General features: G+C 48.7%; 2 protein-coding genes across 8 annotated transcripts in view; both read left to right on the top strand.

The window, feature by feature from the left end:
- Window positions 1–4: 4 nt before the first annotated feature.
- On the top strand, window positions 5–6,961 carry SFXN2 (sideroflexin 2). Of its 5 annotated transcripts, none has more exons than XM_063405402.1 (12): window positions 5–91; window positions 1,167–1,425; window positions 1,731–1,901; window positions 2,782–2,880; window positions 3,033–3,108; window positions 3,186–3,271; window positions 3,952–4,012; window positions 4,084–4,150; window positions 4,490–4,539; window positions 4,839–4,888; window positions 5,129–5,176; window positions 5,556–6,961. In XM_063405402.1, exons 2-12 carry the CDS (start codon window positions 1,265–1,267, stop codon window positions 5,653–5,655), a joined length of 969 nt encoding a protein of 322 aa, XP_063261472.1. In that variant the 5' UTR covers window positions 5–91; window positions 1,167–1,264; the 3' UTR covers window positions 5,656–6,961. The 5 variants fall into 5 exon arrangements, with proteins under 5 accessions (XP_063261472.1, XP_063261471.1, XP_063261474.1 ...); XM_063405401.1 differs by having other exon boundaries at window positions 42–131; XM_063405404.1 differs by having other exon boundaries at window positions 73–91; window positions 1,192–1,425.
- A 3,104-nt stretch (window positions 6,962–10,065) lies between these two features.
- The window catches only part of WBP1L (WW domain binding protein 1 like), a 59,369-nt gene continuing 43,374 nt past the window's right edge, over window positions 10,066–26,060 (top strand). Inside the window, exon 1 of one of the 3 annotated variants that reach the window (XM_063405396.1) lies at window positions 10,066–10,282. In XM_063405396.1, coding sequence (XP_063261466.1) covers window positions 10,066–10,282 — 217 coding nt within the window. Of the gene's footprint in view, window positions 10,283–17,055; window positions 17,171–26,060 lie in introns of those variants that run through there. The other 2 variants (XM_063405397.1, XM_063405399.1) reach the window with 2 other exon arrangements.

Below are 26,060 nucleotides of genomic sequence, written 5' to 3'. Positions count from 1 at the left end.
CGTACCGGGGCGGCCCCGCCGGGGGAGTGGGCGCGGCCCCCCGGGGCTCTGTGATTGGCTGAGGGCGGCCACGCGGCGGAGCGCGGGGCGGGTGAGCGACACGTGGGCGGGAGAGGGGCCTGGGACCGCAGGTGGGGACACGTGGGGACGCGACGGGACGGGACGGGCTGGGCTGGGGCGGGGGTGCGCCGGGCCGTGCCGAGCCGACATAAACCGGGCCGTGCCGAGCCGGGGGTGTGCCGGGGCTGTGCCATGCCGGGCCGAGCCTGGGGTGTGCCGAGCTGTGCTGCGCCTTACAGAGAAGGGCAAGGAAATTAGTGAATGGTCTAAAGCTCAAGTCTTATGAGAAGTGGCTGAGGGAGCTGGGAGTGTTTAACCTTGAGAAAAGGCTCGAAGGAATCTCATCACATTACCGTTGAAATGAGGTTGTAGCCAGGTGGGAATGGGCCTCTTCTCCAAGGCAGCCAGCAAGAGGAGGAGAGGCTATAGTCTGAAGCTGTACCAGGGGAGGTTCAGATTGGAGATTAGTAAGAATTTCTTTACAGAAGGGTGATTAGATACTGGAAAGGATTGACGAGGGAGATGATAGAGTCATAATCACTGGAAGTGTTTAAGGAAAGACTGAACATGGCACTTGATGCCATGCTGTGATTGACATGGTGGTGTTTGGTCATAGGTTGGACTCAAATGGTCCCAGAAGTATTTTCCTGCCTAATTCATTCTGTGATTCTGTGCTGTGCGACAGTGAGCATGTGGTGCAGCACCCTGGGGAGCACGCAGGGCAATGCCATGGCAGTGCAGAGCAGCATTAGAGGGATGTGCAGGATGGTGCCATGGGGGGCACAGCACAGTGTGGGGCTCCTGTGCTCTGCACACACGGGGGCTGCAGAGTAGTGCCCCTGTAGGAGTGCCTGCAGGGCAGCCTTGTGGAGGGTTGAGCTGGGCTCTACCGTGCTGTGTAGCACCATGCCACCCTGAGGAGGGGGTGCCAGGTGCTGTGGGGTGCAGCACAAGTGGGGCAACTCCAGGCAAGCAGGGTGATGTGTGAAGGAGCACCCTGACTGTAGTATTCTGCTGATAGCAGGAGTGCAGAGGCCACCTGGGCTCAGGGCTGCTGAAAGTCCAATTGTCTTGTTAAACATAAACCTGCCATGGCTCTCACCCAGCTGACTGTTCCTGTGGCCGTGGCAGGCGTGCACTCAATGAGCAAGCAAGACAGGATCCTACTGAGCAGCCTCTTCCCCCTGCCCAGACCTACACCAAAATGGCCACAGTTTCCCTTGGCTTCAACATCGACTCTCCACGCTGGGACCAGAGCACCTTTGTGGGGCGCCTGAAGCACTTCCTCAACATCACCGACCCTCGGACAGTGCTGGTGCCGGAGGAGGAGCTGGACCGGGCCAAGGCCCTGGTGGAGAGCTGCAGGTGAGGGGCAGGGTTACAGATGGGACAGGTGCCATCCCTGTGTTCATGGCCATCCCAACCACTGTGCAGTGTTGCAGGGGGATGGAGGCAGTCATTCCCACGCAGGTTTGCTGTGATGTAACATCTGTTCTAGGTAGTTTTGGGGGGGTTTCCCAGGCTTCTCCCAGGAGCCTCAAGCTGGGACATGCATCCTTCTCAGGAGATGTTTCCCCTGTCTTTCATGTGGTGCCTGGAGCTCTGTGCCTCAGCAGTGCCAGGTGCTGGCGGGTCTGTGCAGCTTCCCTTGATGGGCTTTGGGCTTGCAGGGCCGGGCTGGTGCCACCAGGAAGCAGCGAGGAGCAGCTGCTCTATGCCAAGAAGCTGTACGACTCAGCCTTCCACCCTGACAGCGGTGAGAAGATGAACTTCATTGGGAGGATGTCCTTCCAGGTGCCGGGGGGCATGGCCATCACTGGCTGCATGCTCCAGTTCTATCGGTGAGCTCCTGGGTACACCAGGTTGGAGACAGCCCTGACAGCCCCCAGCCCCTCTCGAGGTCCCCAGTGGCCAGAGCACAGCCAGCCTGCCTCCTCTGGGGCTGGGTGCTGCCCAAGGTATGCCCCTGGCTGCTGAGCTTGCCTCTGTCCTTTGGTCAAGCCCAATGTCTCTGGGCTCTGTCCCCAGCACCCAGCCTGTGGTAGAAGCATCACAGATCCCCCTGGCATGGCTGGGGATGGTCTCACCTCACCCTGAGCTCAACTGAGCTCTTCCCAGAGCCCCTGTTAATGATTAATTCAACCAAATCCTACTTGGCTCCTGCTCTTGGTCTATGGTCCATAGCAGTCTTTGGAACTGAGGACCAAATGTTCTCCCCGGCCAGGCTGCTTCAGCATCCCCAGCTCCCTGCATTTCCCTTCTCCAACCCCCTGCATTCCAAAGCATGCTTAGCCCCACATCTCCCTGTGTCCCTTTCTGCCCCAGGTCAGTATCCCTGAGACACCCAGTCACCTTCGTTCCCCAGAGCCACTTCTGTCCCCCTGTGTCCCCTCCTTGCTGCTCACTTTGACAAAGGCTTATCTCAGCCCAGCAGAGGATGGCTGCCACCCTGCTGAGAGCTGTCTCCCACCCCTGCCCAAGTGTTTTGCAGGATTGGGCCCCCCCTTCCTATGCTCCCCAGGGCAACCAGAACTCCTGGGATCATTTCCCAGCTCTGCCACTGGCTTGTCACTTTGCCACAGTTCCTCAGTTTCCCTTTGGAGACACCATGATGAGTGGATTGTGGATATCTTGGCTGTCTCCCTGCCAAGCCTGGCCATGGGCACAGGTTAGGTGTCCCTGACAGCGCTTGGGTGCTCTCCCGGTCCCTTTCCTCTGCAGGACAGTGCCTGCTGTGATTTTCTGGCAGTGGGTGAACCAGTCGTTCAATGCCTTTGTCAACTACACCAACCGCAATGCTGCCTGCCCCATCTCTCTGAGGTGAGCAGGCCCCACAGGATGGAGTGTGTCCATTTGGTGCACCCCTGGATGCCCTTGAAAGACCCCCTATGCCGTGTCTTGGGCACAGAAGGAACGGGGCTGAGTCAGAGTTGGTGATTCTGTCGTCTCCCTTCTTTGAAATCGCTGTCCAGGCAAATTGGGGTGGCTTATGTCACGGCCACCGGTGCAGCCCTGGCCACCGCCGTGGGACTCAACCTCTACACCAAGGTATGCCAGGCCAGGACCAGCTAGGGCAGGTGGGCACATCCTGCTCTCCTGTGCTGATGCCAGCCTGTTTCCCGCAGCGAGCCCCCCCCTTGCTGGCCCGCTGGGTCCCCTTTGCAGCTGTGGCTGCCGCCAACTGTGTCAATATCCCCATGATGCGGCAACAGTAAGTGTCACATGTGGCTGGGGCGCTTGAGGGACCCAGCTCCCTCCAAATGCAAGCTGGTGGCAGCCAGGCTCCTGGGCTGCCTGGCCTCCCTGCCTTGGATTCCCGTCCTGGGAGCTGGAGGGAGGTGAACTGCGCTCTGTGCGTTTGCAGTGCTGTGTCTGTGGTGGAGGGTGCTGGGTGGGATGGCTCAGCCTCCACCTAGAGCAGGAGGGGGATTTTTGGCTGAGGATAGCTGTTCTGGAATCTTTGCTGGAAGATTCCTCAGACCCGAAGATCTCCTGCATGTCGTGGAAGAACCCCAGTCCATGATGTCCTGATGCTGGGACACCGTATTTGGGGTCCTTGTGGTGACGTGTCTCTGCTGCTCGGGGTTCCCCACAAGTCACGGCACAAGGAGCTCAGGTGCTCTGTGAGGGACTGTCCCCTGGCTCAGCTGCGTATCCCAGGCAGTGTCTGTCCCTAGCAAGGCCAGATCCTGCTCACAGCTGTGCCCTGAAGATGGCAGCATCGGCTGGGCTGGGGACCGCAGTGCCCCGGGGTGCTGGAGCCCTGTGCCCTGGGGGCATCCAGGGCTGCTGTGCAAAGAGGACTCCCCTGGCACCCCCTCACCCCGGTGCTGTGTCCTCGTGCTTTCCTGGCCATCCCGTCCTCCACTCACGGCTGTCTGTCCCCTTCAGGGAGATCATCAACGGGATCACAGTGACAGATGAGAACAACAACGAGCTGGGCCGCTCCAGGGTGAGTCCGGGGATGGGGATCTGGGTTGGGGCAGGGCGCTGCCAGGGCTCACCCGCTGATTTTGCCTGCAGAGGGCGGCGGTGAAGGGCATCGCGCAGGTTGTGCTCTCCAGGATCACCATGGCAGCACCGGGCATGAGTGAGTGTGGGGCAGGAGGGCGTGCAGCTGAACTGGGGACTCTCCAGGACCTGCCACTTGCCCTCCCTTGCTTCAGTTTCCCTCATGAAGAAGAGGGAGGGTGGCCCTGTGTCCCAGATGGCATTTGCTCTCTCCATCCAGCCATTCCCATCAGAGGCCCCCAAGCCCCCACCCCCCACCATGCCAAACCACAGCCTGGGAGACAAGGGGGTGCTCCTATGGCAGTTTGGCCCCACAAGGATGCATCTCGTGCTCTCTAGCCCTAGCCCCTCACCCTACAGCCTGGCACCCCCTCTGCTCCTGAGACCCTTTGCTCTGACCTTTGCTCTCTGTACCTAGTTATTTTGCCCATCATCATGGAGCGGCTGGAGAAGTTCCCCTTTATGCAGGTGAGTTCATGTTTCTCCTGCCAGTGGGTTCTGTGGTGCCCCAGCCATGGTTCCCAGCTGCTGATATGCTGGGATCAAATGGGGAGTTGCAGAGCCCGGCTTGCTTTGCTCCTGTCTTCAGTCATTGATACACCAATGGCCTCTCAAGTGACATGGGGAGGCTGTGGGAGGGTTGGCAGGGTTCGTGGTGCACACCAGAGGTGTTGGGCATTCAGCACTATTGAGGGGAGAAGTCTGCCCACCCTGTGAGTGGGTCTCATGGTGAGGCCAGGGACTCATTCCTGGCTCTTCTCTTGCAGCGGATCCGGGTTCTCCACGGGCCTCTGCAGGTGCTGCTCTGTGGGGGCTTGTAAGTATCTCACTGCTCAGCCACCTGTGAGTGCCTGGAGTATGGCTCCAAAGAGATGCTTGAAAAAATACCGCTTTCCCAGAAGGGACTGCAAAACTGCTTACCTTTCAGCTTGGGCTTTCCCCGGTTATTGGGAGTCATGGGGTGTGAGCAGCACCTCTTGGGCTGAAATCCCTGTGGCTGGAGGGCAAACAAACTGGGATCTCCAAGACTAATGCTCTGTTCTTTTCTGTCCCACAGCCTCCTGTTCATGGTGCCGGCAGCCTGCGCCCTCTTCCCCCAGCGATGGTACCTGTTTCACTGCTTCCCCCTCCTGCTTGGGATCTCGGGAGCCTTCCTCCTCCCCTAATCCTTCTCTGCCCATTCCAGGGGAAGCATGATGGGCACCCCCCCTTCAACCCAAGGCAGTTCTTGCCTGTGCACGCTGGTGCCCAGGGCAGCAGGAAAGCCTGTAGCTCCTCTGTGCTGGGAGCAACAGGACACTCAGCTCCATGGGCAGCTCTCTGCCTTCCAGCACTAGGAGAGAAGGGTGGTGGGTCTTGCCATGAGCCTGCAAGACCCCAGGGACTGCAGAGGACCTCAAACTCCAATGGGGAGGGAGGGTGGCCTAACTGGTGGTTGGGGAGGAGGATCGTGGCTCTCAGTGTGTATCCCCCTCTCTCCACAGTTCCCTTGCACTGTCTGACCTTGAGGTGGAGCTGCGTGACAGTATCATGGCCAAGCATGGGGACAAAGTGCCATACGTCTATTTTAACAAAGGACTGTGAATGGAGACTACCTCAGGAGCCATTGCACCCCTCTGGCCTCTTGCCATCACCAATCCCATGTCTCCTGAGCAGAGTCAGAGGCACAGCCCAGCACAGTCCAGCCCAGATCTTCTCCCCCACCCAGCACCTTCTCTGCAGCCTTCTTCCACTGTGGAATCAGGAACTGACTCTGTATGTGCAGCTTGCAGCACTTTGGCTTGTCCTGAGCCATCTGCTGCTGGCCATGTCTCAACCTTCCCATGTCCCTCTTGCCCTGAGGGACGCCTGTGCTTCCTGTGCCTTCCTTTGGCCCAGCCTGTCTGGGCCTCACTGGGTTTGGCCCCATGAGGCAGGAGGCTCTCTCTCTTGGGGCTCAGAGCACAGTTCTACCTCCAAAAGCAGATATCCTGCCACTATACCAGCAACCAAACCACATTTCTGCCTTAAACCACCACAGTAGCCTCTTCCCAAGAACTGGATTTTGTCTTAGCAGGTGTGAAGTGACCTGTTCTCCTGAACCATGAGAGTGACCATCCCATAGTCCAGAGACCAATGCTTGGACTATTCATTCCTTGTTCTCAGGTTCTACTCACTCTGTGTTTGCCACAATCCAGGAAAGAAATAGCTAATTGTTTTTAGCTCTATTTTTTCATTTGTCTGAGCAGTCACCCTTGTCCTACATTTCTGATCCCCCCAGTAGAATCATGAAACTGCAGCTTTAGGGAACAATTGTCTCTGTGTCCCCTTTGACATGGGGAAGAAGACAGAGAAATCACAGAATTGTTAGGGTTGGAAGGACCTCTGGAGGTCATCTATTTCAGCCCACCCTACTGAGGCAGGGTCACTAGAGCAGGTTACACAGGAATGTATCCAGGTGAGTTTTGAGTATCCCCAGAGAGTGAGACTCCACAACTTGCCTGGGCGGCCTGTTCCAGTGCTTTTCCACCCTCAATGTAAAGAATTTCTTCCTCATGTTGAGGTGGAACTTCTTGTGGTTTAGTTTATGGTCATTGCTCCTTGTCCTGTCACTGGGCACCACTAAAAAGAGCCTGGCACCAAGCCCTTGGCACCTGCCTGTGAGACATTTGTATGCATAGATGAGATCCCTGTCAGTCTTCTCCAGACTGAACAGGCCTGGCTCTCACAGTCTCTCCGCATAAGAGATGCTCCAAATCCCTCATCATCATTGTGGCCCTCCACTGAACACTCTCCAGTAGCTCCTCTCCTTCTTGTCACAGAGCTATCAAGGCATTAACTCAGGCTCTGAATAGCAGCACTGCAAACAACAGAGGAAGGTTGAAAAATAAATGTGGTGATTTTTAAAAAACAGCTGTGGGTGTTGTTGTTCTGGCTGATCTCTGGTTCTGGTTCTCTGGGCTGGGCTGGTATGAGGGTCTCATGCTTGCCTTGAGAGGGAAAGGTGTGACTGACCCAGCATCAGGGTGAGCAAAGGAGCCAGGAGGAGGAAAAGTGTAAGGGATGGCATGAGCTCTGAAATCCTTAGGTATTCAATGGCAGCCTTCCCCAGGAGGTTCTTGGGGCTGCAAATTCCCATGGCAAGCTGTGACAAAAGGTGATTGTGCTGTGCTCACAGTGACACTCATCCTCTTGTGGGGCCTGGGACAATGACACTGGGTGACTCTCCCTACACCCATGGGTGCTGTTTATCTTCATGGCCAGGCAGGGTTTCATGATGCTATCTTGACTGCCATGAGACCTCTCCCACCCCAAAGGAAAGCAGCTTAAATGTGCTCCAGCCTACTTTGGAGGGCAAAGGAGCCCAAGTCCTGGACTACAGCCCTTGCTTTCAATCAGTTGCATCTAGGCTCTCTGCTCATGAACATCCCTTGGTGGTACAAGCGTGTTTCTAACAAAGCCACATGCCATGGCTGCTCTGAGAGCACCATGGCCCAGTGGATGATCCATGCTCCTCCCTCCAGTCAGGGATACCTGTTGGATCTCTAGGGCAGCAGCATTCTCACATCAGCCACATGCCTGAGTAGAGACACATTACCCACTCTGCTCCTTCAGAGAGAACAGCCAAATTCAAAAGGTACTTCTGGAAGTACCAAGCTGCATCTGTGCCAGATGTGCCAGGTTTTCTTCTGCCAAAGCTGCAACATACAAAGGATAACGTTTCCAACTACATGTAGATACTGCTCGAAAGCTGTAAAAGAGCTCTGAAATAATTAATAGCAGAGCAGAAAGTAGGAAAACATGTTCAAACTTGTGTATCTGTTCCCTGAGCGTTATCAGATCTCTTGTTAAAGCACAATTAAAGTAATAGATAAGCACATGAAGTGAAACAGATGTCACTCCTGTTGGGAGTAGAGAGAAGCTACAAGGAGACATCTCTGCTCTCTGCTCTTAAGCTCCTTAGCTCATGCTGCTCTTGTCCTACACCCAAAACAGCTGTGAGGACTTTCAGAAAAGTACCTGTAGCAGTCTTTTGGGTCCAAGGTGCCTCTGCCATGCTTGGGAACATGGCGATGTCTGTAAAATGATGTGCTGTAGCACCCAAAAACTGCCCTTTCCCTGTTCTTGCTGTTCACCTGTCCTGCTTTGGCAGTTTGGAGGGGTCCTGGCAGGGCAGGGAGCTCTGTGGCCAGTGATTCTGGGGCAGCAGCCGCACAAAGCCAAGCTTGGGACCATGGCAGCAAAGCCTCAGCTGTTTGGCCACTCCTTTTTTCCTGTCCCCAGCTGTACTAGAGGGCAATGGAGCACAGAGACCCCCTGAAGTGCTATTGCCATCTCGCATCAGCTCTTCCCCTGCCCTGGGGAGTGGGACATGGCGCAGTTTATTGCTTATGGACAGAGTAAGAGGTTTGCTCTGGGCTTGTAGAACTGGCAAGCCATCCTCAAGACAGACCTTCCCTCCCGCCTCTCTGAGCTTATAGCAGCGGATTCCCTCTTCAGATCCACATGGATTTATGCCAGCTGACAGTTCAGCTCAGCAGGGTTTCTAGGTTTCTAGGTTGAAGCTGGAATCTCCCCCCAAGGATTCAAGTCATCTCAACAGCTCATATCACTCTGGACATGGTCACTGGCACATGCAGCCAGTGCCTACCAGCCCTCCCCAAAACCACAGTAAGTCCGCAGCCTGCCTTGGTCTCACTAGGGAGCACAGGAGTCGTTGCCAAGCTGTGGCCAGCCTGGCCTCCATTTCCCATTGCAACAGGAAGGAAATCTCATAGCAAAGTCAGAGTCAGAAGCATCCCTGCTTGGGAAGAGCAGCAAGTGTTAATTGCTCTCCAGCAATGAGTCACTCCTGATCTGGGCTTGTCCTGTGCTACCGTGAACTCCATGCCTTCTCCCTGCTGTGCCTAATTTCAGGGCTAGCTGGGAACAGGAATAAAGCTCCTTCACTACCTGTGTGTGGCGGAAATGTCAGTGTTCCAGCATATTCACGACCTCACTTCAAATGGTAACCACACCAGAGATGTCACGTCGGTCTGCAGCAGAGCCTGAGAAGGGGCTGGGGAGGCTGCTGGGCTCCCTCAAGCACTGGCAGTCCCAGCGGGAGGGCTTGGCCAAGGGCCGGTGGAGGCTGGGATCTGGCTGCCACGGGAAGAGGAGCCAGCATGCTGTGATGGGTGTGATGGGTGAACACCTGCAGTCCTGCACCAGCAGCAGGCAGGTGAGCTGATTCGGATAGAAAAAAGCCAGGGCAGGAGATAAGCTACCAAATAATTTTTTTTCCCTGGCCTTTCTTAATGTGTTATCTGAGCATCTGATGAACCTCATCATGCCAATCCAGCGTGGAGGCTGTCTGGCATGCTGGGAGCGGCAGTGTAGAAACCCTCCGACACTGCCCCAGAAACACGGGCTGTCTCTCCCCAGCTGTGAATCAATGCCAAGTGCCCATGCCCCCACTCCTACTGGCAGTGTGCACGATCACTGTGTGGGGACATGCTGGGACACAGCCGCAGCGGGAGATCCTCTCCTCCATGCTGCTTATGTGTCCCAGTGGTGCTGGAACCAGCACATTGCTCCCCACTGGACGCCTTGAGTCCAGTGCCACGCCGCTGCTGCCATCCCAGCACCTCCTCCATGCCGCACCTCCTGCTGCGCCCCAGGGTTGGGGTTTGGGACAAGGTGAATGCAGTGGGGAGGAGGCTGAGCAGGGCTCATGCTGAGCAGGAGTGACCAGCTGAATGGAGGATGAGTGCCTGGTGGCCACAGGGAGGCTGTGGAAGAGGATGCCTGTGAACCCTCTTGTCGCAGTGCCCAGCTGCGCTCACGGGGTTCCATTGTGGGGGGCAGGTGTGTGCAGCCCCCGCACCCCGCTGCAGCCAGTTCCGCCACTCACAACATGGCGGCCCGAGCACGACCGGCGGCTCTCTCCCCGCCGTGCCACACTCACGATGGCAGCTCCCTGCGCGCATACCCCGCCCCTCCCGGTTTCGCCCTAAGCGACATCGCGCTGAATCAATGGCAAGCCGAAAGCCGCCTCGGCCGCCCAATAGACGAGTGCCGAGGGCGGGCCCGGGCGCGGGGTGCCCCTGGGCTCCCGTCCCGGGCCGCAGTCGGGCCGGGGAGGCGGGAGCGGGGGGTGGGGGGGATGGCGAGGAGGCTCCGCGCCGCCATGGCCCTGCTGCTGCTCCAGGCCCTGCCCGAGGGGCTGCCCGCCGGCGCGGAGCCCGCCCAGGTACGGAGGGGCTGCTCGGGGGGCTCTGGGGTCGCGCCGTGCCGTGCCGGGGGGCTGCGTCCCTGGGAAAGGGGCGGCTGTGAGTGCCGGGGGCTTGCCGGCCCTTGGGGCAGGGGTCTGGCGGGGCTGGCAGGGTGTGCATGAGGTGCCGGGCAAAGAGGCTTTTGGGGGCCCGCCTAAGGTTTGGGGAGCCCCGTGACTTGAGTGAAGCTGGAGGAGATGCAGAGCTCCGAGTCTGGGGGTTCCTGTGTGCCGTAGGAATGGAGAGGTGGTGTAGGGATCCAGGCACGGCTGGCAGTGCCGCTTGCAGGGGCTTTGTGCGGCAGAGCGGCTGCGGGACGAAGAGAAAGGTGTTTGACTGGACACCAAGGGAAAGGTGGCTGTGGTGAGGGCAGCAGGCTGGAGCTGGCAAGTGCGCAGGGGCCTGCGGTGGAGGTGCGGGTGTCTTTTGGGGTGGTGACAGGGAGCAAGGTGACCTGTGAGGCGACAGGGCTGAAGGAGGTTTGGAGTGAGCCGGAGGGTGGCAGTGGGGCAGCTGGCCAGAAGAGGAAAGTGGGACTTGTGTGGTGCTGCCCAGGACAGGTGAGCTGATCTTCCCGTGGTAGAAACAGTGGAGAAGGATATTCGGTGCAAACCTGTGGGCAGCAGGAAGGAAGAGGGAGCGTGTTTCAGCTGGGATGAGGGGACCCAGGCCTTGTCTTTGTAGGCTCTAACCACCCGGTTACTACTTTTGTCATGCCTGGAAAGGGTTTTGATGAAGTTGGCTCCCTCTTTTTCATCTCTTTCCTCTGTTTCCTGTCTATGCTGCAGTATGTACTGTTCACATCTCCAGTGGTGGTCTTGAGTCCAGCAGTGTAGACACCTGTAACTTCTCCCACCTTGAGGTATTCAGTGACACTCAGCGAGGACTGCACTTGGCCAAGCAACCTGTGCCATGACCTGGATGTCATGGTTCATGGAGTCAGTAGTCTTTTCATCCCGTGGAGAGCATGGGTGGAATATGATGACTTCTGGTTTGATATGGTGTATTCTGTATAAAGTACAGATTACAGTTTGCATTTGTTGAAGGTCAGAGATAGTGAGATGCTGATCTGTGACTGTAGGTCACAGGTACCATGGTGTGCATTGTGCTTAATGTCACAGGGATGCAGATGGATGTGTCCTTCTGGAAGGCATGCTCTAAAACACTTCTCAATACTTCTGCAGAAGGAGGAGACGAGGATTTCATCTACGATTATAGATGTTATGCCTCTTTTGAATTCTGTTCTTCTTTCCAAGATGTTGAGAGCACCAGATCTACTTTAAAAGCTGTGTAATTCGCTGTTTGTAGAGCCATCCCAAATCCCCTTCAGCCACGCTGAGGCTAAGGCTTGGCTGTTGCTGCCCTAGGGAGCTAGATGCAGGATTGTGTTGAACTGTGTGTTTTCCACATTGTCTCAACTGCCTTTAATAGATGGAAGTCCTGGTGCTTGCTCCATTTCATCTGCAGGCCGAGATACATAAACTAGCACATCTCAGAACCATTTTGCTCTCTGGTTGTTGTGGTACCCAGCTGTGAGCAGTGGTCAGGTGGTAGAATTACCTGTATGGTAGCTCTGAGTCTCTACAGCCCCATACATGCTAATAAAAATGTCATACCTGCTCTGAAGACTGTGCAAGATCCTCCCTGCCTCAGACATTTTATACATTAGTCAAATGAACAGGAAGTAGAAAAGGAGGAAAGAAAAAAGGAGGAGGGCATGGAAGCAATTGTACATCTGGATTTCACGTGGAATAGTGGCATTTGTGACTTGTGGATATACTCTCTAGTCAGTGCACCAGAAATAATCCTAAAATAATATGTCTTGAGTGGTACAATACATGAGAGTGGGGGAGAACAGCTTTGGCTGCCTACGTTTTCTTTAAGAGCAGTTGGATAGGGATGCATCTTTTACTCATTGCCTTTCCATAGTTTGTCTATATAAAACTCTCACAGCTTTTTTTAGATCTTAAATGTACACTCTGTCTGTCAAAAGGCTGGTATTATCTGCACACTGGAGATTGACAGCTGCCCACTCAAAAACCAGAGTGGTAATGTAGGATCTTGAGAAATGAACATGTAACAAAACTTATCTGCTTTGGTGTTGCCTTAGAGGCTGATTTCATCAGAGCCAGTGAGTTCATAGAGAAGACCTGCTTGTACCTGAAACCCTGACAGCATTTGTCTCTTGTCCTCTCCAGAGTGCTGTTGCCCTTGCTGCCTCTGGTGACTGCTGCCTACTTCCACATGCCTTGCAGACATTTGCTGTGTCCTGGCTGTGTCTGCTGGCAGGGAGAGCTTCTTGCTCAGGGTCTGTGCCCCCTTGCCTGGAAGAACTGCACCACAGACCTGGTGGTCTTAGGCTGGGCTGCAAGAAATGTGTCCTTTAAATAATTCAGGAGGTGGAGCTGTACTGCCTAGCACTGAACAAACATTCAGGAGAACACACTGTGCTCTGCAGGAGTGTCTGATTTTTCAGGTTAAAATAAGTCCAGGCTGCCCAGGATTGTCTAAGACCTTTCTTTTAACTAAGGTGGATTGCAGAGAAAATGATGAGCTATTATATTATCTTCTATCCCTAGTCCAAGTTTATCTGTCTCCTTGACTATTCATTGCAGTTTCACTTGTAATCAGAGCACAAAACTTGGTTAACTCAAGTGGAAGCATTTATTAATAGATTACAGGCAGAAGTATTCCAATTATATTATAATAAAATCAGGATAAACATCACAGGAAGAAGAAATCTAGCTGTGTTCAGTAGCAGCTATAGAAGTAGAGTCTTAACAGCACACCTTAGCTATGTGCTTCCTCTCGCCTTGAGGCAGAAGGAAATAAGAAATTAATATATTTCAAGATGAATAAAATTTCAAAATGGATAAAATTTGTAATGAAAAACTTAAAATATTAATCATTTTTCTATTGTAGTTTGCCTCTACAGGACAGAAAAAAGGTTATTTGACTGTCTCAACTAACTATCTGCTTCCCATGGCTGCAGCTTAATTATCACATAGTTTTCTCAACTACTGTTTTCTTTAAAAACAAGAGATTTAAGTGAATGTTAACTATGTGACAAGTCTGTGGAATCCATCTTTCTCTAATAAGGTGGTTTTGAGCCAAAATCTGGCAGAAGCATGTTCATCTTAGGGACTGATTTAATACCAAATTAAGGAGTTTGCTTGAAGTAGTGTGACTTGAGGCATGATTCATCATATGTGACAAAGAGGACAGATCCTTGCTTTAAGGAATAACTCAGCGTGACTGCCACTGTGGCTAACACCCCTGTAACAGAGTTTCTGTCCAAGGCTGTGACCACAGCTCTGATTGCACCAGTGTGGAGTTACCATGCTTCATCCAAGGCTTTGGCTGGATCCACGCCCTTTCAGAGCATCACTTCAGGTAGTCTGTGAACTGAATAGCAAAGTTTCAATTCTCATGTAACAGGCTCCTCATCTGTAAAGTTTAAAACAGTGTTTTGGATTAAGGTAAAGGTAATTAGTTACAACTGCACTTCTGTGTCTCCTGAAATGCATCAGGTTCCTCCAAGAGGAGAGCTGCTTGTGTAACTATAGGATGTATTTTGTCTGCCATATTTTTGTGACTCTTGATTTTTTGGCTTGCTAATATCCACAGTTTTGGCAGGAGGCAGCAGAGATCAAAGTACGTGGTGTACTTGCTCAGATCAGGAACCTCTAAATAACTGCAGACTGGGTTAAGGACTGCTCTTTCTGTGATGATTATACCAGTGTGAATTCTGGTGTCTCATCTGTATAGCACGCTTTCCTACTGATTCAGTTTTATTTGTGAGTTGCACTCATAATTACACAAAATGCTGTAAGACTTTCAACTTGCATCTCTGCAGCTGGGCAGCAGATGGAAAGCCTGGTCTGAAAATGTCCAGTGAGCTCTGGGGAGGAAAGTGGCAGATTTCTTCATTGAAGTCAAAGCATCTCTGTGATTGGGACCTGTCATTGCCTTTCTGAGGATTTCATTGCCACCCTGCAAATATTAGTTAACAAAAATATAGCACCTCTTTAAGAACGAACTGAGGCAACTGTTGCAGAGTTGTGGCGTGCCAGAAGGGAACTTGGAAGGTTTGATCTGCCAGAGTTGTTTTGCTATGGTTGGAGATTTTTCCATCCTCCCAGCCTTTTGGTCCAGGTCAGCCACATCTAGCTAGTGGGAGCATGCAGTACTGAGTGTACCTGAGCAGTGGCTGTGCTGTGTGAGGTGCTGCCCTGCAGCAGGGATCCTGCTCAAAGTGGTGATCTGCCATCAGCCCTGTTCGGGAGGCAGAGGATGGATGCACTCAGTGTTTGGCCATATTTCAGCAGCAGTTATTCAGACCTAGCTAAAACACCCACTGAACCCTCACTTTGATTGCCAGAAGTGTTGCTCCTCTAAGCATCTTCAACAGCTGCTTTTCTGCTGGCAAAAATGGAAACTCTGCTCTTTTATATGATTCTGTCAATCTGTATTAACTTAGTGTTATGTTGACGTTCACCTTCATCTTAGTATTAGAAAAGCATTAATGTTGATAGCAGTTTGTATTTCTTTATGATCCTCCATATGGTGATCCTCTGAGGTAACAGGAAATATATTTAGTAAATGCAAACACTGCCCACCTTTTCTTTTTGCCTTTTTTTCCCCTTTAAGTCACATTGTGAGGATTGGCAGGATTGAATAGACTTTTGCTTGTGGCAAAAAGTTATCATTGGGCTAATGATCCTGTGGCCTACTTCTCCATGCAGTGCTGTCGCTGATGTGCCCTGTGGTTGTGGCTGTGCCTATGCAAAGGTCTCCTTGTCAGGCATATCCAGCAGTTTCACTAATGCTGAGCTGCACGTGGCCTTTTGTTCTGTCTCCTGACAACATGTACTTGGTACCAGGTTTGGGGATATTCCTTTGATCTAAGCTGCCCTGCTTTACAGGGTAAGAATTTGCCCTTTCTGGTTAGCTGCATAGGAATCCTCTGAGCTTATTAATGCATATAACCAATGACTTTATGGCTCTTACACAGTCCTGTCTTGCATTTGTTTCAAGGGGTTCATGAATCCAAGACAAGCAGGCAAGCTGTGCTGCTGTTTCTGCAGTGTGAGGGAAAGGACTCAGCATGTCAGAGATCTTAAAAGCTGTCTGTGAGGCAGGGCTGGTGACAGTCCTGGAAGGGCCATTAGTCATGGCAAGGCAGAGATGCTGATTGCACGTTGCTGGTCAACCTGATTGTGCCAGGTTTTGGTCTGTGCTTCTGAGTCAGAAAGAAAAGAGTCCAGGGTGAGGGATGGCATTCTTGTATGAGTTCATTGAGAGATGCTGAGAGGGAAGCTGGATCCCTCATTCCCCCTGTGTGATTAGAAAGCCTACAGCTGAGACATTTTGAGATACCAACACCTAGGTGCTGTGGCAGTGGAGCTCTGACAGGTGATTGTGTGGCTGGGCCTGTGAAGAGTGCACATAACAAACGTGCCTGAAATAACAGCTGGCTGGAGAGGACGGGCTTGCCAAGCAGGAATTGCATGCCCCAACCTTGCTTGTTAAAAGAAGTGTGTTGGTGTGGCAGTCACAAATGAAGCTTTTTCCGTGATTTCAGGAGCAGATGTTTGACTGCAGAGGAAGGCTCAAGGTGCTGCAGAGACCTGCTGTTTATCTGCTTGGACAATGAAAAGCTTGATTCTTCTCTAATGATGTGATTATCAGTGGGATCACCACCTCCAGCATTATTTTTAGATGATAGCTGTGGTCTGTGCAATGGCTTTTGGAACTGCAAACAGAGCAGTTCATATGCAGGGGTTTGCTAGGTGCAAAGAGAGGTAGGTGATGGTGGCAGACTGATGCAACAGGACAAACCATTTATTGCCATTGTGGCCAATGCCCCCTGACATGCTGTGCCCTGAACAACACCTGCAAATAGAAGGGAGAGACTATTTTCTGTGGAAGCAGCTTTCGGTGCTGCTTGTTTGCAGGCCTACTCTGCTAAGCCAGTATCCATCCACCTGGCATCACCCGAGGTTGGTCCAAACTAGCCAGAGAAAAAAAAGGATGTGAGGACTGGGTTGTGTGGGATATTCAGATGCAGTTTTCTGACAGTTCCTTCTTCCCAAGCTCTTTTATACTGGCATATTGTAAACCAAATCCAAACACTGGCAGTGCACAGGAAGCTTATGAGGAAGTGATTGAGAAGAGAGCCCCAGTGCAGATCCAGAGGGTGCAGAGCCTTGGCCAGCAGCATTTTCAGTGCATCTTGCTGACAATGGGTTGCAGAGGTGTAGGTGAGCATGGCAAGCAGCTACCAGGACTGACAAGTTGCAGGGTGCTAGGGTTACGGAATAAGAGACAACAGGGACCTTTCCTTTTCTCATAGAGGATCAAGACCTTGTGTTCCTGACTGCAGTCTTCAGGACTAGCAGAGAAAAGAGTGAACCTCAAGAAAGGAAAGATCTCCTAGCAGTAAAGAAGAGGATTCTCCCTTCTTTCCTCTTTAATCTTCTCCATTACTATGAGGGGTGGAAGTTTGTTACTTCTAGTGGTGATGTGTTTTTATTTCATCTCTAGTTTTGGTGTGTGCAAGGTAGTAATAAAATTTTCAGAGGCAACTCAAACAGAGGTCCATGGGGTTTGGTTTTTTGTGTTTGGGTTTGGTTTTTTTGTGTTTTGGTTTGGGGTTTTGTTTGTTTTGTTGCTTGTGGGGATTTATTTTTGAGATCTGGGAAGGAACATGGGAAAAGCAGAAACTAACTCTCTCTTGGCTCTACTTCAGGCTGAGGGAGCTTGTCAAGATACTGACATTTGCTAAATGTCCTGGAGAGGGAGAGAGAGTGACTTGAGCAGGAAACTGGATTTTGTTAATGAAAGAAGATAGTTCACAGAAGAAGGTGAGCTTTATGTAGTTATCAGTGTCCATCTCCCCATCCATTTTGAAGCTACTGACCAACTTGAATGAAATTTGATAGGAAGATACCTCAAAGATGCATAGAATTTCAACAAAATTCCTGAAAACAGATAGGCATGAGACACCTTAAAAAAACAAACAGGGAATCACTGAGTGGGAGGCTACACTAAGGAGTTTATTAACACTGAGAAATTTGTGAGTTGGGCTGACTGACTTGATACGTGCCCTACCTGTTACCAGAGCCTCCAAAGTCAGTCAGCCTTGTGGAAAACACTTATGAGAGGTCAGCTCCAGTGACTTTTATTTTTCATTTTGTCTCCTGCTGGCTGAAGAGCAAATTGAAGATGAGAGAGTTGATAAGCTGTAGAAACAGTTATGAAGAGTGTGTTTTGCCGGGAATCTCAGCAGCCAGCCTGAGCTTTCCCTGTGTAAGAAGTGTCAAGCGTTCCTTTGGAAGCAGAGAAGACATTTGACCATTAATGACTCTCTGCAGACAGTGCAAAGGCTTTTTAGTGAGCAGAACTGATTCACTCTTTTCTCTCGTGTCCAGCACACAGATATGACCAGTCGGTCAAGTACTGTTGTTCACAAGAGACCTTTTTTTTTAACTTACTGTGGAATCAGAGCTCCTAGTCAAGACAGTACTGGATAATGCTTCCAGTCAAACAATGGAGTAATTGTGGCAGCCACACCAGAGGCCTGAGACAGAAAGAGTGCAAAATGTGCAGAAGTCCTCTCCCTTGCTAGGTTCTGTATTCCTTACTCTTTGTAATAAGCTTTTTATTTGTTTACACTGTGTCAGGAGTTACTTGTTTTTTAAAAAACCTCTTTCTCTGTTTGGGATCCTCTTTTAAATCCCAGGTGGTGGATGACTTCCAACAGGAACCCACAGGAACTGTATGTCTTCTGTCTCCAGCAGAAGATCAGGCCATCCTGTTGATAAATTATCCCCCGTGACAGCCATCCCACTGGTGGTGGGCAGAAAATCTGTCCCACACAGCTAGCAGTCAGTAAAAGCACCTTTTCGAGCTGAGCTAAACAAGAACTGGGAGTGACTTGTGGAATGAAAATATTAAATGGGGGCTGAGATCAGAATGAGCTAGGAGGTATGGGAAGGGCTGAAGGAGGTGGTGGGCATAGTACAGGGGTGTTATAAACACTGACCCAAACCTTTGAAGAAGGCAGTCTTCAAGGCCACAACACTGGGCTGACTTCATTACATCCTTTGTATCAACTGTAACTGTAAAATTACCAATCCTGCCTCTCTTCTTGGAGGAAGGAAAGAATTTTCTTCAGAGATGATCTGAAAGACCTTTACTGTGCTTGGAATGCATGTAACTACCTGAATGCATGTGAAAGTCATGACTCCTGTCTCCACCTCCTGTGTGATGAATTCCTCCTTTTCTTGGTGGTTGCCTCATTTGTTGTTTGCAGACTGCTTTTCAAACAGTGAATGCCAAAGAGGAGGAGGAGGGTTATGCCTTTGCTTTGTTGTCTTCAAATTACCTTGTCATTTTGACTTCTGTCTCTTTAGAAGATGCAAACTTCACAAACAACTTGCGTTTGACTCTCCAACCTCCTGTGATCTGCAGCTTAGATGAAACAGGCTTGCAGGCATCTGTCATTGCTGATTGTCTCCTTTTACTGACACTGAGTACTTGGACTCCAACAGAGCCTATCTTAAATTGCTGTGTCAAAAATAAGAGCTCTTATTTTCCTCTACTTTTTTCCTAATTGTATTGTTTTCTTTTTGTCTCATTTTTCCTACTCATCTCACTAGGAATTTGTGAATCTCACATACTTGATTATTAATATCGGTTACTAATATCACTTGCATGTTTGTGGCTCATTGTTTTTACTGAGTTTCTTGCTTTTCTGCTCTTTGTATCTCTACTTTCCAGAGTCTGTGATCATACTAAACCAGTGATTAGGCTGTCAAAACAAGACTGGGGAGAATTTTCTCCTCAGACCTATTTTATGCTCTTAGGTCCATCATTTGACTGCAAAGTCCAAGGATCATCCTGCCAAAGATGAATTGAGGAGGTCTGGAGCAATTGTTTTCTGTTCTAAAACCTGCAGTCTGCTTTTTCTAGATGGACTAGCTGGAGAAGCAGTCCTCCTTTATTTTCAGCATGATATATATATTTTTTTGAGAAGCATTGTGCCAGGAAAGCTTCAGTTTAAGAGCCAGACAAATCTGTTGTTGCCTTGTTTGCTGGCATGTAACTTCAGGCTGGTATGAAATGTAAGGCTGTATTCTTGGTGTGGATGAGGCTCAGACTAATCTCCTTTTTTCACAGCCTTTAACAGAGCAGATAAACTCTGGGAAACACAAAGTGAGACACTGATGGTTTCTTGTCTGTGTTATGTTATCTAACAATATATAACCAAAACTAATCCTGCTCTAAAAGATTTTAGAAGTGCAACCAAAGAATTAAACACATTCAGTGTGTCCTAAGAAAATGGGACTAAATCTGTGTATGCAAGCCAGTGAACAATCTTTGGCTGGAAAATGTAGAGGTCTTCAGGGGAAGAAAGCAGCACTGCACAAGATGTTTACAGTGACCTGGCTGGGTGGTGTGGGCCCCTTGCATCTTGATCTTTTGGAACCAAACAAATGGAAGGTGTATTTGTATCTACAAAAATGTGTACCTTGCATGAGTGTAATCTGTAGGCTGGCTGAATGCTGCTGTTGATGTAGCCTTTCTCATTACACAGAAAAAGTTAATCTTCAAATTCTGGAAACCTTAAATGCTAATGGCACTTCACAAGCTGGGACCGACTCAGAAATGAATGACCCCAGATTTTGTCTATTTGTATTCTTGTGCTGAGAATTCTTATTATCAGTGGCTCTTCTCTAGCACAGGCACTGCCTGCCAACAATCCTTCTGAAGGCACTTTCCTTCAGGACAGGGTGCAAGGTAAAATTTGTTCATGATTTTAGCTAGTGTCTCTAGTTAAAGAAATGGTCTTTAAATGTACTTCTTATATCTGGTTCAACCTAATAACCTGTTCATTTACAAGTCTGCTTCTTGTAGACTGCTTCTATGTTGATCTGCTTTTTCCCTGTCCTGGCAGCAGGCATCTTGCATTCGCTTCAGTCATGAGGGCTCTCAAGGGTGAAGTGGTCTTGCTAGTTTACTTTACCCAAAAGATTAGTGCAAGGGTAAACAATGGGGGAAAAGTAGAAAAATTTTTGGCTTTAGCTGTTGTTGTTTGGTTGGTTTGGTTTTTTTTTAGGGTGAATTTATAAATATTATTAAAAATATTTTTTAAAAGACCCAATATACTCCCTTTGATGCACAGATAGTTTTGCAAGAACTCTTCAGTTGTGATCCTGGCTTTCCACATGATATTAAAAAAGTAATTTCACGTTTCTCATCTACAATGGGGACATTAAACTGGCAAATGTAATATAAACTGTATTTTTTTGTATGAGAATACCAGGGGATTGTGTGGTACTGGCCGTATAAATACTGTGTAATTTTCCTCTTCAGCTGGATGTCTGGATGAAAGTCTTCAGGTCTAAATTATTAATTGTTAACTAAGAAACACTTGCTTTTCTTCTGCAAGGTTTCGGTCCAAAGGTTTTTAATGCCCTCAAGTACTATGGTCAAACTTTACCTAATTGTCGAGATACAGTTTTATTGTTCTTGGCTTCTTCTGTACTTGAGTGGAGACTGTTCTTCTATTTATCTGGAAAGCATTACTGTAAATAATCAACATGTGAAGACACATGAGGATTGAGCTTTAGTGCCCCTCATGAATTGCATGTGCTCTGTTTACTGCATGGAAAAAAATTTGTTCAAGTGAAAGCTTTTCCTTCTTTGCAGCTGAGTTAATTGGTTCTGTAGCAAAGTCAAAACATGGAATTTCTTGTATATTATTTCCCCTTGGAGACGAGCACACGGAGATTTGGAACCAAAGCAGCAGGTTCAGCAAGCAGAGCAGTGGGAGAAGCTCGAGCTGTCTGAAGTGCAAATGCAGATTCTGAAAAGGGAGTGCGGAACCCACACTGGCAGCCCAAACTGTTTTTACAGCTGTGTTTTAGCTTCTGGATGCTTAGTACAGGGTAGTCTCTTTTCTAGGCTTTTGAACTGCATACCAAAATCTTCAGATGGCCAGGAACCACGAGAGCCTGCCATGCAGACCTTGGGAGTGAAAGGGAGAGGGAACCCGGAGCAGGTTGCCAGCAGATCCTGATAATTGCGGGATGCTCTTGGGCTGGGCAGGCAGAGGAGTGACTTCCAGTTGCCCATGAAATGTCCTGGACGTCATCATGAAAGCTTGCCTTGCTTTCTTTGGCACCAGGAATTTGACTGCCCAGCTGCTGGGAAGGCTCAGACATCTGTGTTAAGTTCTTTAGGGGATGAGATACCTAACCTTTCTGCAAAGAGTAAGATCATCTGATGTGCCTAAGGAGGACATTTTATATGTGCACACTGAAAAGACATCCTTAATTTCCAAACAAGCGTGTGTCTTGGACTCTTACTGTTTTACATTTCACCTTTCATTTGGTGATGAAATGAGGATTCTACTTTAACTTGCTAGTTCTTAAGTGTTAACCTGTCTTCTCCCCAGGTATGTCGGCTTTCCATGGAGCAGAAGTCTTTCAGATAATCCTTGTCCTTCCACAAAGAGGGAGCAGGCTATTTCTGCGTGGGTGGTGGGTATTCGTTCTTGCATTTGTTGCTCTCATTAAAGTGAGAGCTTGTTCAGTTTGTGTCAATAACACCTTTGATCCCTCTTATGTAAAAGGAACACTGAGTGTCCTGCAGAAAAGATCTCTTTAAAGTGCCTTGCAATGTTATGCTTCTACATGATGGTAATAAAGGTTCATAAATCCATACTGGACTGAAGACCAAGTACAGTTCTCTATATTGTATTCTGTAGCACACACACAATTTATTTGCAGCTGAACTGACCTCATGTGGACTTGTGCCTGTGTAAGTAGCAGCTAAAGTCAGTGGACTGAGCACTAATCTGCAAGTTGTGGACAGTAGGTTATTTAGTGAGAATGCTCCACAAGTCTCTTGCTACAGCATTTTCATTCAAAAAGGTCACTTCCATGAGTTCGTGCACAGCTGAATTTAATGTTCTTTCTCAGCAAGGCAGGCCACATTGGAGAGTGCATAATTATAATAAATACAACTTTGTTCTCAGCTGAAAAATCCATCTGAAATAAATTTTTCCAGCCCTTCCAAGAAATGCTTTTAGTAAGATAAATAAAAGCAATTCTTGCCGATTGCACATTCATTCAGCAGGAATGCTGGTGGGTGTAGGGTGCCTCCACTTAAGTCACTCATCACAGTGCCTTCTGGGCTCAGTCATATTCAATAGCTGGCTAAGGACAGCACTTGCAAATTGGGTTTCTCGCAAACCAATTAAACCCAAGTTCATTACTTCTTACTTGGTTTGAATCCTGGTTATTATTTAGAGTAAAATTGTTCTTAGCAACAAGTACAGAGAGTTCAGCTACACTCTTGACTCAGACAAACTTTAAACAATGCTTTGATAGGTGCATCTGGTTTTTGGGATATTCATGTATTTATACAAGCTTTTGTGGCTTATTTTCTGGTTGGCACTTCTGTGTAGTCAAAGAAGATTTGTTTTCTTCTGTGTTCTGTTTCGCAACAGTGGAAATACTGAAAAAGTCTCAGCCTAAATATGGAAGGAAAACTAAGAGTTGTTCTTTTCCTCCAAAACTTCTAAGCAAGTACTTTAAAAAAATCCCCTCTTTGCTTTCATCTTTCAAGAGAAAGGACAGTTCACACTCTGCTCAATCTTCTCTTTCTTTTATTTTTTGCCTAGGTATAGAAAAGAGTTTGCCAGTTGACTGGGATACTGGTGGAAGCTGAATTTTTGCATAGTTCTCCTGGGTTCATATGCAGGTTTGGTTACCTTTGAGGTTTCAGAGGGGCTCTGCAGGGTGGTCCTTAAATGTCTTTTTGCTTTCCTTGCAGACACTCTAGATAAGCAGTTTCCAAACTCCTCCACTGAAAGCTACCACAACTTTTGATTAACTACCTCGTTCCCAATGGTTCCTACTGTTGTACAATTGGTTGTTGCTGCAAGGGCATTCTTCTGCAGGGCTCTACTGGGATCTAAAAGTGCAAGGGAGAAAAGACTCACATGACAGTGTCAGTCGTAAATGAGAGGTAACACAGTCATTCTTGCCCTGAATTTGGACAGCCCTGTGCTGTACTGCTTGGCATGAAGAACTAGCTGTGTGTAAGCTGTGGTATCTGGTACCTAGTATCTGTCTTGTCTTGTTTTCTTTTCACTTTGGAGACAGGGAAGCATGGAGGCCTTTCTAAAGGAAAGAAGAGCCTGATATCTAGGAAAGAAGAGACTGTTGACTGTGAAGGGAGAAAGCAGAGGGATGTGACTGAAATCTGAGTACTCTGACTTCATTAAATGCAAGTGATAGTCCTGGACCTGAGGATGTAGGGTGGAAACTGGAATTTACTTTCATTCACCTTCTGTGTGCTAAATTAGATAGTCATCTCTCAATGACTTGGTATCTCTTCAAGCCCCAGTGGGTTTCCATTGACACCAGAGAATGATCAAAGGGGAGCTATGCTCTCTCTTGCAAGACTGGACTTGTGCCTTATGGTCACATTCATTTAATATCGATTGGGAACAGATTTAATCAGCACTTAGATCATGATGGTCTGCCTTTTTTTCTCAAGGTATTATTTGCTCTCCTTGCTTGTCTGCTTTATTCCACTGCCTTCCTTTTCCTGATTCAAGTCTTTGTGTTCTCTGTTTTATCTGCTGAAGCCATCAGGACTTGAATACTTGGTACTTGCTAATGAAGCTTGTTTGGCAGTGAGAAGCCATGGGAAGCTCACTTAAAACTAATTGTTTTAGGATCTCTCCAGGCGCCCTGACCCTATGAGCAGACATGGTTTATTTTAGAAAGATTGTCTTAAGTTAGAAAATCGTCTCTTGTTCAAAAATGAAAACACACATTGATCAAAACCTGAATTTCATGTGGGTTGTGTAAACATGTAATTTGGGTTAGATTCAGGCATTGGAAAATATGTGACACTGTTGTCCAGGAAGTTCCAGTGCTAGAAACGTGGGGAACTTCACAAAGTCACATTAACTGTCTCCTTGGGGAAGTGCCTCAGAAATCCTGACCTCTGCGGTTCTGCCATGTGTGTGACGCTAGTGGAGATGATCACTTGAGCAGTTGCAACATTCTTGTACATATGAGTTTGAATGACATTATGAACTGTGGAAAGAGTAATGCTGTGCTTCCCAAATTGCCCCCCAGAGACTCTTCCTGTGCCCTTGCACATGAGCAGTTGCTTTATCTCTGCTTCCTTCAATGCCATGTTTCCTATGGCCAAATCACAGAAACCTTTTTCCAGGGGTCCATGCACTTGAATTTCTAGGGGTGATGGCTGTGGTCCTCTCTGACACCTCTGCTCTTTGCCAAGCCACCATCCAGTGTGTAAGATTTTGGGCTGATGCAGATATCCTGTTCCTACCCCATCCACTAAAGGTTTCCTATGCAAGATGTTACGTTTTACTCTCCTCTTTATCATCCCAGACAAAAGTTGTTATTTAAATGTTGCTCAATATTTTCAACTTGGGATGACTGCTAATTCCTTCAATGCCTCGTTTTGTTTTAGAATTTCTAATCTCATTTTCTATGACTAAGTTCAGTTACGTGGTTTCCCCAGCAAGGATTAGGGTTTACTGCTATGGGTACGTCATCCTGCCTTTGAAGCTGCTTGCTCATGCTTTCATTGGCAAGCTCTGGCAGATGTGCTTGGGAACAACAGAGATGGTATCTTTTTGAAGCTGTAAAAGGGTTAATTGGAAGCGTGTTTATGAAATCAGGTTGCTCACCCTTACAAGCTTTTACTGTGATATTTTGAATGCTTTTGGAAGATTTATCACCTGTCTTTGTAATTTATATTACATTTTTCTTTCCTTTCTTGAAGCTATTTTAATGCTATGTGTGATATTGTAAAAAATACCGATGGTAAATACCTTTTCTTGGCAAGTCCTTAATTGCACATCTCTTGGATGCCAACTGGAGAACATGACTGTCTTCATGTGGATGGCCTAACAGTTTTGGCTGGTATTTTTGGGATGGCTGAAGGAGTGTAGAGCAACTGAAGCACATCTGTAGTTCCAAACCAAACCAAACCCAGGCAAAGGACTTTCATCCCCCAGCAGGCAGATCACTGTTTGTACAGATGGTTCTTCTCAAGAGCCTCTTTGTAGGATTGGTCACACTTGTGGCTGAGTTTGCATATGTGATGGGGAGAGGGGCTGATGGCTGTTCATGGGAGTATTACTTTTCATCAGGGAGATTAAAGATATTGCTATTGATTAGGAGATGGCTTTGGAGATTCTCCAGTGAAATGGAACACCTGCACATATGCAGTACTTTTTGAAAAATGTTAAACAGCATCTACCCTCTGCTGGGAATTGTTAATTGTGCTTTTGGCTCTATTTGCCTTGTTGGCACATGTACCATTGTGAAATTTTTACAACCAAATAAAATATTAGAGAATGATTCTCTTCAAGAGGAAGCTGGTAGTTGCCTTCAGCTGATGCCTCTTTGAAACCAGGTGAGAAGCATGTGCTTGCCTCATTGGAACCTGTACTTACCTGCACTACCACAGGATATTGATTCAAGGCTCCTGGATTGCAAAGAGTCTGGATAGTTCTGGTGGGGTAGATGTTATGATGCCAGGCTCTGCAGATGTACATGATGCAGTTGAACAGAATGCAAAAACCTTAGTTCCTAATAAGTCATCTCAAAGTGGATCTATTTGTGCATTTTCATACAAAATGTGTCTTCATTTTTAGTCAGTGCCTAAAGCCATGACAGGGACTATTGGGACTTG

Source organism: Prinia subflava, chromosome 9, assembly GCF_021018805.1.
Source record: "Prinia subflava isolate CZ2003 ecotype Zambia chromosome 9, Cam_Psub_1.2, whole genome shotgun sequence".
NCBI classification, from domain to species: domain Eukaryota; kingdom Metazoa; phylum Chordata; class Aves; order Passeriformes; family Cisticolidae; genus Prinia; species Prinia subflava.
Note: the sequence above shows the minus strand (reverse complement) of the source record. Positions and strands in the feature narration are given on the sequence as shown.

Bases quoted from the DNA above. Each gene is read 5' to 3' on its own strand.
- SFXN2 (XM_063405402.1), top strand. From the start codon at position 1,265: ATGGCCACAGTTTCCCTTGGCTTCAACATCGACTCTCCACGCTGGGAC. The intron at 2,881-3,032 runs GTGAGCAGGCCC...ATCGCTGTCCAG, and splicing joins GCCTGCCCCATCTCTCTGAG to GCAAATTGGGGTGGCTTATG. The intron at 3,109-3,185 runs GTATGCCAGGCC...TGTTTCCCGCAG, and splicing joins GACTCAACCTCTACACCAAG to CGAGCCCCCCCCTTGCTGGC.